The sequence below is a fragment of the Thunnus thynnus genome, chromosome 11, assembly GCF_963924715.1.
Source record: "Thunnus thynnus chromosome 11, fThuThy2.1, whole genome shotgun sequence".
Taxonomy (NCBI): Eukaryota; Metazoa; Chordata; class Actinopteri; order Scombriformes; family Scombridae; genus Thunnus; species Thunnus thynnus.
The window spans coordinates 24,436,317-24,448,379 of NC_089527.1; the positions used below are offsets into that span (position 1 = coordinate 24,436,317).

Sequence of the window (12,063 nt, forward strand, 5' to 3'; positions counted from 1 at the left end):
ACTGCCAGAAACTGGGATTAATTCTCAATTAATCCCTCCACCAGAACAACTCTGCCTTTGTCTGCTGGGGAGGACATGAGCATACAACACCGAGGTTACCCCAAGCCTGTTTGGTGGAGGAACTCCACCCCTCCTAAGATTGATACACCCTGTAGACTAGCTCTTCTCAAGCTGAAAATAAGAGCCATTAAAAGGGAATTGTTGACAATGATTTTTGTTTTAGGATTTTGAGCTTTATTAGCCATGCATATTAATGAGTCAATTAATTCCATTCGTCCTCGCGAGTGGTCTGTTTGTTTTTGCCTGACCTTTTATCTTAGATGTGTTCACGCTCCGCTTGCTTTAAGCACTTACTCCACACTGTGTTTCCCATAGCCTCACGTCCAAAAAGGGAGTTTTTATGTGTTTAGCACTAAGATTCTTCCCCTCTCTTTTGTTTTCTCTCTGCCACTCTCTCTCTCATCCGGCTGCCCTCCCCCTCTATCTTTTCTTCGCTCTTTCTCCCTCTGTCAGAATGCCTGCTGGATGTATTCCACTCTAAATGTGACAGGAAATATGCTATTATAGCATGCAGAATATTTGCCTGATGGGATTTGCAATAAAATTACTACATTTCCTTTCCATTAGGATCTCTAAAACCCCTCTCTCTAATTTATGATTACCCTGGCAAAAAGACATGTTATATACATAAAGACTAAAGTAGCCCCCAGTCCACATTTAGCCTGTCCTGCTTTCAAAGTTAGTTGAGAGGACAGGAGAAATAATTGAAAAGTGCAGCTGGACTGTGTACAATCTTGTAAGGGATGCCTAGAAAATGAGATTAATCAGTGCACAGACATTGTGGGGAAAAGTTTGCAGTGAATGCCTGACAGTCGTGCTCTTTCTCTCATTTCAAATGTTGGCAGGCTAGCAGGCAGCTCCAAGGGAAATGCGCTCCTTTCATACTTGAGTAATTGATGAATTGTATGCAATATGCAAATGAGAATCCATAAATCTTATGAATGACAGCTTAATTTATGTGAGCCTTAATGAATGCAGGATTAGATTTTAATTAAATATCCTCAAAGGCACCCTGACTGGGTAAGTTTTTAAAGCCTTGTTTTGAAGACTTGTTTCATATGCATCGCAGTTCATGAAAAAGAGAGATCAGTGAGAGTGGTTAGATGAAATTTCCTCGCAGTTTGAAGATAAGACCTGTTCTGTTTTGCTAACCAAAGGCACTTGCAATTAATAAATATTGGAGCAAAATCATATCTAGCAATCTCATTTAGGCTTTCCTGGAACTGTTCATTCTCATACATTTGATTAACTGCATTTACTTTAAGCGCTATCTGATTTCTAACATTTGGTACAGTATCTTTTTAATTAAGAGAATCATCCATTAGGCATGGAAAAGTCAACCAATTAGGCTTTCTTCATCAGTTCCCGTGATGTAGGAAGTCTGCTTACTCATTATCAGAGTCTGTTGATGTGATACTAAACAATCTTAGTCTCCGTAGTTATGGGACATACAATTATGAAATCAGCTTTTAACATTAATGATGCATGGGTGTAATCAGCAGTTTATCTTGTTTTAGATCTTTTTTAGATTCTATTTCACAGCTGAGAGGCTTCAAACGGCTCTAATAGAATGTGATTACAGGAGAAAGCTCTTTGTAGCTACTGTAACTGTGGCTTTCTCTTAAAGCCCGGTTGCGGTTTCATGACACAGCCTTGAGGACAGTGGAAGGAGCGTGACCGGCTCCGAGTTCTTCCATACCATCAGATGCTGTGCTGGTCTCGCCCAGCGTGGTTCTAATCAGGCCTGAGCTCAGACAAAGGCACCAGGAAGGCACCCACTCTCCCAACTACTACTGATCTCAACCCTGCACATTAGTCCACACAGGGATCAGAGCACAGACAGCACTTTAAAAGGGGTTTTAGTGGGATTGATGCTAACTCTCCTCCGCCTTTGATTTCACACCATTTGATCTGTGATATATTGTTCCGTAACAAAGGTTCACAGTTTGCAGGCGGATGCAGCTGTTCCTATCCCTAATAAATAAAAGTGTGGTTTTTTTTTTTCTTCCTCTCTCCTCACACTCACAAACTCGCTGTAATCCAGCTATCTAGATCAGATAAGCGCGATGTGGCTACCTGTGCGAGGCGGTGTTTGACAGGTGCAAGGGGAAGCTGATTGAGATAATCCAAGAATAGGTTCAATGCAAATACAGATACAAGATGAGGGTGAGGATAGATGGATGCATGAAAAAGATGGATGAGTGAATATATTCCCATGTATCACACTGTGACTGAGATTATGATCATCACAACCAATAGACTGCCAAGGTCAGCAGGAAATATAAATCATCTTTTTTCTCCCCGCTTTTTGTTGAAGGCAACATAGAGTATATTTCTGTCATTTTCACTGGGTTTGTTTTGTCAGATTATTATTATCATGATTATTTCATATTACTATTATCTAGCGCTGCAACTGACAATTATATTGAGTAATTGCTTAATTGCTTGGTCTATAAAGTGTCAGAAAATAGTGCGAAATGCCCGTCATCATTTACTTTTATCCCACAAACAGACTAAAACCAAAGAAAGTCAATTTCTAATGATACGAAAACACAGAAAAGGAGCAAATCATCACATCCAAGAAACCAGAAACAGATGATATTCGGTGTCTGCTTGATGAATGACTTCGACAGTTAATTAACAAAATAGTTTCTAATTAGTTTTCTTTGCCTAATATTTAATATTGTGAAATATTTCTCACAGACATGGATGTTATCTGAGCTTTTGTGTTTACTAATGTTATTGTGTTTTCCGTAGCAGAGCCTATAGGGCAGCTGATCAATTAGGGATCCAGAGAATTGAGATCACAATTAAATCAGCTGATAATTAATTAGACATACGTCACGGTGTGGAACTCAATATAAGTATTCCACTCTAATTTTTAGTTGGATTTTAGTTTGACTTATACTTGCATGTCAGACTCGCTTTTGTTGCCCTAAATCAAAATGAAGAAAACAAGCAGCAGACCAAAATTTTAGAAGTTAAACATTGAGTTTTTCCTCTCAGTGAACACTGTGGGGAATTTTAAATTGGTAGTAAGACCACCACAGCCATGTTATTCCTGTCTTTCAACAAACTGTTAACCTCTCATGGGAGTTGCCCTCATATTGTTAAACCGTCACCAAATAAAAAACACTATAAAGTCAGCATATTCAGGCCCCTCATGGTCTGAGGCCTCTGAATTTCTGCCTGACCTGGCACTTAAAAAGGTAAGGAGCTGCTTTGTTTTATCAATAAGACCTTGTTTTCATGGCTGGTCACCACCCCAGCAAACCAATCAATGGGGCATGCTCTGCTATCGCTGTGAGAGAAATGAAAAATAAACCCCAGATAATCCTTCAGTTAAAAGGTTACTCAGGGCGATAAAAGCTATTTTGTTAATTTATTTACTCTCTGCAGTGGAGAGATAAAGAAAAGGAACAATTAGGGAATTCTAGGTGAGAGATTTTAAAAGGGCAATGACATTGGGTTAATATTTTATAAGGCCTGATTGGCAGAGACCTGGAGAGGCCTTTTGTTTACACAAGCCCCAGATGGAATGATTCATTCGCTTGTTTTGGCCGACTGGGCGGAAATGGAATAAATATCTTCATCCTTACCTTTTAGAAACGTCAAACAAAAGACTGAGATAAAAGGTTAATGGCTCAATCATAACCACCAGGAAATAATATTATGTTCTTTCTCTGCAAACTGGAGTCACTATTGACATAATCAGGTTGAATTCCTAAAGATATCCGAAGATGGGAGGAGCAGATGATTTTTGTGTGTAACTAAATCCACTAAGGGAGTGTGCTCACTTGGGCTAAACATTACATTTGTGGTTTCAATTGATTTATAACAGATCATAATCACTGCATTAACAGCGTTCTGGGTAATAAGATCTCAGTCACTGCTTCCGTCGACAGAAAAAGCGTCTGATAGTGAGATGTCAGAATTTTGCCATGAGATCAAAAACCGTCCCGATATCTCATGTGATATTATAGCTCTTATTATACCTATCACCTAGTGTTGGCTTCCTGTAAACGGGGTGAGAACGTGAATTTAATTATTGTGCGTTTATTGCATTGTAGCACTGAAATTGGACTCGTGTGGAGTGTATTGTTGGGCCCCGTGTAATCTGATTGCCTGCACAGCGTAGTGTGTTGGATAGTATCAGGTTCCAGCCGACTCTGCTGGGTCAACACACGGCCGGGCCATTAAAGGAAGTCTGGTTCAGGGAAAGTTCACCACTATTTTCTTTTCACCATGGCAGCAAAACAAGAAAGAGAGAATAGATGTGTAACATATTTGTGGCCCCAGCCCAAAGCTGGTGGGGCCTATTTTGTTTCCTTAATTGAAGCCAGAGATATGAGGCCTTTGAATATCTTTAGTTTAAATATAAATAAAGCAGGGAATAAAATTCTTTCATGATTAACCTCCAATATAGAAATAATATTGTCCAAATAAGTCCAATTGAAAACCCAGAAGTATCTATTTTCTGAAACATTTTAAAGTAGAGAGGAGAACATGAAAAGAAGATTAGAAAAGACAACAGCGGATAAGAAATGAGAAGTACTAGAATTCCAATCATACATCCAGTTGTGCTTTCTTTTTCGGCAATAATGGCCTAGTTTGGAGCAGTTTCTGTGCCAGGCTATTTAGGGAATCAGCATCTGCTGCTTGATAAATAGCCTGACTCTTTTGTTTGAGGCCATGTTGAGTTCCTATCCGGACCCAACTTATTAGCCTGTAAGGCTCTGGCCATCGCAGATCTGCATTGATGTTAGTACGGATGCCTCAGCTGTGGAGTTTCAAGGGACTAAATTACATATTGTTAAGGAACATTGCACCAAACGATATGAATCACAAGGCTTTGAAAATAACAGAATAAAACAGGAAAATAGTCTCGACACGCACTCGATAATAAAGTGTATGCTGTTTCTGTTTCTGTAAATTTAGACACTTAGTCAGAAGGAAAGGAGACACAAACTAACTATTCATTTCTGAGAGGCTTTCCTGTTGCTTGGAGGTTCCTCAGTTCAAAGCTCCTTTTCAGTTGGTGTATTGCTTTCATGGCCAGCTAGTGTTTGTGTGCAGAGAGGAGCTGAAATGCTATCCCTTAAACACACGGACAGATTCTCTTGCAGCCTATCTAAACATTACCTTTACTTAACTGGGTCTTTGTACCTGGGTTCACATCCTTTGACATGATCTAAGGTTGATGTGACATTTTTTTGTCCATTTGAGGGCCTTTTTGCTTTTAGTATTGTTGGTAAAAAGCCTTTTACCCATCACATACCCTCTATTGAGGTCTTTCATAAATAATTCAGCCAGAGTACAAGTGAAAGTGATGACAGCAAAACTGTCTGCGATCTCTCCCTCTCATAAGATCAAAGAGGTGCTTCTATAGAAATAGGAATTACATTTCCAGACGTTCCTAGGTTGAGCGGGCACTCATTTCTCTTTCTGCCTCTCTCTCTCTTTCTCTCTCTCTCTCTCTCTCTCCCTCTCTCACACTGCCCTCCTCTCACTTCTGTCATTTGCTCTCCCCCTCGCCACTTCTCTCTATCACTTCTGTATTTTCCCTCCAAAGGGACACAGCTTGGTGAAGGTCTGCTTTTAGTCCTAAAATCTCCAGAGCCAGTACTGTATATGAGAGAGTCAGCACATTCAGACAGATAGAGCGAGTGCACTCTATTAGCAGGACTGAGGTAAATAAACCTCACAAGACACGGCTGAATAAATTCAACTACTAAGGCTGTGTGGTATCTGAACTTAAACACTGCATCACTCTGTGGATACTGCCTGTGGGAGATGTTGTGAAATGTACTGTAACACAAACATCCTCATGTACTGTACTGGTTGATGAGGTCCAGAATGAGACATTAATTGTAAAGAATTTAAAACAGCTCATCTTCGGTTACATCAGTTAATTAAATTTTTTAAATTTTGTTGGTTGTAAACAGCTCGTAAATCCTTAAGTGACCATGTTCAAAATCATTGACAAATGATGGCAAAGTAATAAGCATCTGTATCTACAGTAGTGCTGTAACAATTAGTTGATTAATTGATTAGTTGTCAACTTTCAAATTAATTGCCAGCTATTTTGATAATCCATTAATCATTTGGAGTCATTTATTTAAGAAAAAAATGTCCAAATTCTCTGATTCCAGCTTCTTAAATGTGAATATTTTCTGGTTTCTTTAGTCTTCTATGATAGTAAACTGAATATCTTTGTGTTGTGGATTGTTGGTTGTGACAAAACAAGACATTTAAGGACATCACCTAGGCCTTTTGGAAATGGTGATCGACATGTTTCACCATTTTCTGATATTTTATAGACAAAACAAATAATCACTTAATCAAAAAAATAATCGACAGATTAATCGATAATGAAATAATCATTGGTTGCTGCCCTAATCTACAGACAACAAAAATAATTAGTACCCATGTAGATATATTTATTGAGAGATTTTTTCCATGTTTTGAAAAACAAAAAATTACACCTCACATATAGACTGTAAAAAAATAATGGATGTAGCCACTGTGAAGTCCCTTTGGTTTGTGGACTCCTGTTTTGAAGCCTGAAGTTTGACATTTTGACCGTCGCCATCTTGGACTTTTGGAGCCAGAAGTGATGAGAAGTGACCATATTTGGATGAGAGGGTGGAGCTGACCCTAACGCAAGCTGCTAGTTTGGTTAGCACAGTGCATTTACAGTCTATGGTTAGCTGTGATAATGCAAATGCTAATGCTAATTTTTGCTCGCGAAAAACAGGCTTAAAACCATTAAAACAAAATGTACTTACTGAATATCCGAACAACTGAACATCCAAATCCTTAGAGGGTCTTTTAGTACAACCAAATGCTGAACACGACTTTTTTAGGTGACCAAAATGTTACAATTAACATTTGAATCTGGGGTTATGCCATGGTTACGTTACCTAACCAACATTGTTGCTGTGGTAGCAACTTGTCAATCACAACGTAGCCATGCCCTAAAGCATACCTTGCTTTATTGTCTATTTTACTCTAAATGGGACCATTATTTACAAAATGAACATCATGCTGTGTTGAAGAAGACTTGAAACTAGCGATTGAGACCATAAACTCATTAGGAAAGTGTTTACTGAGGTAATAAATAAAGTGAGAAGTAGGATCATTTTCTCATAGACTTCCACACAATCGGAACCAGTAGAGTCGCCCCTTGATGGCCATTAGAGAGAATGCAGGTTTAAGTTGCTTCTGCATTGGCTTCTCTTTTCAGACCTGGAACTATCCCCTTGACCTCACATCAAATTTGACAATGACATTAATGTATAACCATGTTGGTTCACTCCTCCAAGCCTTAGTACCAGAAAAATAATTAACTTGGATACAGTCTTGTGAGGGGAAGGTCAGCAGCTAAGCAAATATGTCCCAGGTTTGATTTCCGGCCATGTCCTTTCTGCGTGAAATATAGTCAAGCTTGCCCAGTTTTCTTCCCATAGTTACGACATTACTGAAACCTTTTGGTGTTTTAAAGATGGATTAAACTCTGTTCATATTAGAGAGAACTTAGTATCCTGGTAAAGCTTGAAATGGACTATTGTATGTGAAATAATGTATGAAGCCAATATGTCACCTGTGTCAAGTCACCATAATTCATCTTCAGCTGAGACACCCAGCTCCTTGTTCATAAAGAATATACCTCCATAGAATCTTGCCCCCCTTATTATATTCTCATTGCATTTTTTTTTTTTACCCTGTAGGCTTTTCTTGTTACTATAAGCCAGCAAAGTAGGTATTGATTGCAACTTGCAGCTGTATTAATAAGTGAATGAGTAAGATGTGTGGAAAGTTAGGGGTGTATCTGCTTTGAAGGCCTTTTCTCCTCCACAGTAAGGTGGCACAGTCATTTATCACGGCTGGATCTGTGCCCCTCGTTTGGTGTAATAAAACTCCCCCATCAGAATCGTCCAACAGGTCTGAATCACTCTGTCACACCACCTTCCAGCTAAGGCACGCATTAAATCAAGCAAGCAGAACATTTCCTAAGGCAGCCATTGCCTTTTAATTTCCTGAAGAACCTTAAAATATCATTCATTACCAGAACTACACATATTTGGTTTTTAAAAGTCTCATAAATCAATAGTGGCCTGACTGCAATAATTATAACAAGTTAACATGTAATTTCCAGGCCGAGGGCCGCGCACTGGATTTTAGCATATGCAAACGAGGCAATTCAAATAGTGTGGGGATATTAATACGGAGGAACAGGTAACGAGGTACGGGTTATGAATTATGCATCAAAAAGTGGTTGATCTTCAATAAAGGAAATGAATTCACCGTGTAATCTAATTAGTTATGGAAGTCTATTATGTTGAGCTGCAGAAAGCAACTGTCCTTGAAAAGAAATTTATTTACAGTACGTGTTAGCTCTTTGGAATGGAATTGCATTCTGGAGTGCTCTAAATGTTAACACCGCCCCACCACCACCACCACTACCACCACCACCACCTACACAACCCCTCCTCCTCTGCCAGTCTCCTCCACATCTCTCACCCGCGTTCTCCTCCTTCTCTGCCCGGTGTTTTAGCTCCAGACCTGGACGGCCCCCGAAGAGGACCCAGAGTGTGACATCACCGGAGAACCCCCACATCATGCCCCACTCAGTCCCTGGTCTCATGTCCCCTGGCATGATCCCACCCACAGGTATGGTTTGGTCATAGTCTGTAGCGCTCTGTCGCTGTTGCTAAGGCTCTGATTCACTCTTTTTCTCTCTCTTTCTTTCTGTCACACACACTCATGTATATATACCCACACACACACACACACACCCTCCCTACCACTGGACTCCCTGCAGCTTGTCCTCGAAATGGCAACCAGTCCAAAGTGACACATGCACCCAACCACCAGACACCAGCCGCTCACTCGTTTACCAAAAACAGATCCTCTGCTCAACCCCCGGAAACAAAGAGGGGGAGAATAAATTGGAGTGGAGATCTTTTCTCTCAGATTATTCCAGTAGATGTTGCATTTTGCCTTGAGATCATTCTAATTAGTGCGATTAAATCCACTTCACTGGTATATGTACATAGGCAGTGGTGATGCTAAAGCAAGCTTATCGCCACAAGAATCAACAACAACCATTTGTGCCCTAACTTACCCCTGGGCCAAGTCTTATTGCAACTAATGCTTTTGTTCTATTTGTGGCTGGCTTCATTGTGACTGCTTTGATGTTGGTGGCTGTAAGTGCTCTGATTTGCATATTTTGCTCTCCTTCTTGATATGTCTTTAATGATATTGTACTGTCGAACAGAGCTCTTTGAATGCTCTCTCTGAGTACAGTATGCATTGTATTTAACTAGCTATTAACTGTAGTACTTTACAAACAGATGAAACACCACAGCTGCTTTTTCATGCTGATCTTCATTGTGTAACAATTTTAACAGACTTGTTATTATCCTACCTCACACATTTTTTCCATCTCTGTAAAAACAGTCCGGGAGTGTTTTTTTCTATCTCTCCCTTTCTCCAAGAGGCAGCAAAGCAGTGTCTGTGAGGTGTTTGAAATTCAATATTAAACAGAGATTGGGCCATCCTTGTGATTCAGTACAATAGAGGCTCACAGTCTAGTGCTTTGAACTCTGGGAATAGGGTGAGGTCACTGGCTATCTGCGGCATAGTGTAGAAGGCGAACTTAAAGGCCGAAGTGAACACAGAGAAGGACAATGATGAGAAAGACCCGTGTTATTTAGTGGAACATAAAGCAACAGAAAAGCCTTTTGATAACATCCCCTTTAAGCCCAGAGGGACTCTATGATCTTGACATTTAGTCAGGGTATTCAGGGGGCAGAGATAAAGTAATTGAGATTTTTGGTCTTCTTATAACTGTCTTAAAGGACCAGTGTGTAGGATTTAGTGGCATCTAGCGTTGAGGTTGCAGATTGTAACTGCTGATTGTAACTAACTGAATACCTCCCACCCCCCCACCCCCTTCCAAGCATGTAGGAGAACCTACTGTGGCCGCGAAACTTGCGAAAAACACGAAAGTCCCTCTTTAGAGCCAGTGTTTGGTTTGTCCGTTCTGGGCTACTGTAGAAACAGTAAACAGGCAGAGCAACATGGTGGGCTCCGTGGAAGAGGACCCGCTCCCTATGTAGATATAAAGGGTTCATTCTAAGGTAATGAAAACACAACGATTGTTATTTTCAGTTGATTATACACTAATTAAAACATACTTATGAATATTATATTCTATTTATGCCAAGTCCATTCTGCTAGATGCCACTAAATTCTACTTTTAATCTTCCTAACTGTGGCGCGACAGATTTTTTCCATCAATTTTTGTGTCATAATTGAAGCATTTATTCTTTTGATGATAGTGTTGAGCATGACGTTGAGCAACATCAAGGAATTTACCAATTTTGACAGATTAATAATCAAATATAATTGACCACACATAAGTTAGGATCTAAGTAGGCGGCTAATTGATCTCCCTGTCACGTCCAAATCTACTGATTGATGATAAAAAACTGACATTGAGAAACTGTCTTAAATAGTTACACTATCATGTCATGTCATATTAGTTCATTTTTCAGATGAGTTAGTGCCCGCACACACAGACAGAATGTGGGCCGACGGCTTTTCCTGAGGCTCCACCAATATTCCGAGACTCCTCGAAAAAGCCACAGCACTGTTTAATTTGGGCTGAAGAGAAAGAGCGAAGCACGCCATGAAATGTTTTGTTCACAGTAGCATGTCATTTCTCTCATGGTGTTACATTTGCAAAATACTCTACACTGGTCTCACTTAAGAACGACTGATTCGGGCAAAGAAAATGTGTTTACTGTGAATTTCTCATGCAAACCATGATCAGCAAATGTTTTTTTTTTAGATAAAAAAAATAGATAGATAGATTTAGATAAATTAGACTCAAATCATATTAGATTAAAATCAATCAGCATATGCAACACAGTGGAAAGATGTCTTCTTCACACTCTAACAAGACCAGAGAGGCCTTTGTGAAACACATTGTTAACATATGTATCTTAGCCCTTGACACCAGTTCCATTTAGAAAAGGACATCTTAATATGCTTAGCTTTCCATTTAAGGAATTCCATTTAACCCTCATGTGTGTGTGAAAGCACATGTGTGTATGTAGGAGTATTTGAATGCCTATGTGCTTGCGTTCATGCCCTAGGGTTGGTGGGGGGGTGGGTGGTGGTAGGGGGGGAGGGTGTTGCGCTGGAGCCTTTCCAGTTGTTGATGCATTACAGGCAGATTGGCCCCCAAATCGGATTATTTGCTGTGGACTGACACCACACTGAGATGACATCTCCTTTAAAGTGGAGAGGGCCTCCGCTCACACTCTGGCCACTACTTAAGCAGCAGCTTCAATATAATTCATTTATGTCCTGGATATGGCTTCAACCTTTTGAATAACGCAAGAGTACTGCATTTACCATTAGAGAAATGAATGTCACCTACATCTTACCGGGGTGCATCCTGTACTTTACTGATAAAAACAATATTTTCTAATGCTGCCTGTACGGCTCTGTTGTACTGTCCCAGTGTATGTGTGTGTGGATACCAGTGAGCTGGTTTCCTCTTATGAATACAGTAGGTGGACACCCAATTGTAATATTTATGTTCTTTTGATGTACAATTAGCACATCAGCATCTGGAGTGGATCATCTAATCCAGTGCCACTTCAAGCCGCTTTAAAATAGATCCGGTATGCACCAGGTAATATCATTTCTTTGTGCTTCTACCCCTCCTCTTTCAGTCCACTGCTTGTCATAAGGTTAGCACGCTCTGTAATTGATACTAAATTTGTCATGATGTGGATAGCACAGTTCAAGTGGCGCAGTGTACCTAAGAGTCGCGTTGTTCCCAACCCCAGTTTGTCATTGCTGTGCTGCCACCAGTCCATGCATAAAATTAGGCGGCCATGCTCATTGACATGGAGTGTCTCTTCTCTACTTATCCTCCTTGCCCCGATAAATAAAGTGTGTTTTCATTGTTGCCCATGGTGCCGT

The 12,063-nt window shown here is 40.1% G+C and overlaps 1 protein-coding gene across 2 annotated transcripts in view; it reads left to right on the top strand.

Moving 5' to 3' along the window:
- The window catches only part of dachd (dachshund d), a 92,258-nt gene that overhangs the window by 40,071 nt on the left and 40,124 nt on the right, over positions 1-12,063 (top strand). For both annotated transcript variants that reach the window (XM_067604047.1, XM_067604046.1), the window contains exon 2: positions 8,618-8,733. In XM_067604047.1, the coding sequence (XP_067460148.1) occupies positions 8,618-8,733 (116 nt within the window). The remainder of the gene's footprint in view (positions 1-8,617; positions 8,734-12,063) is intronic.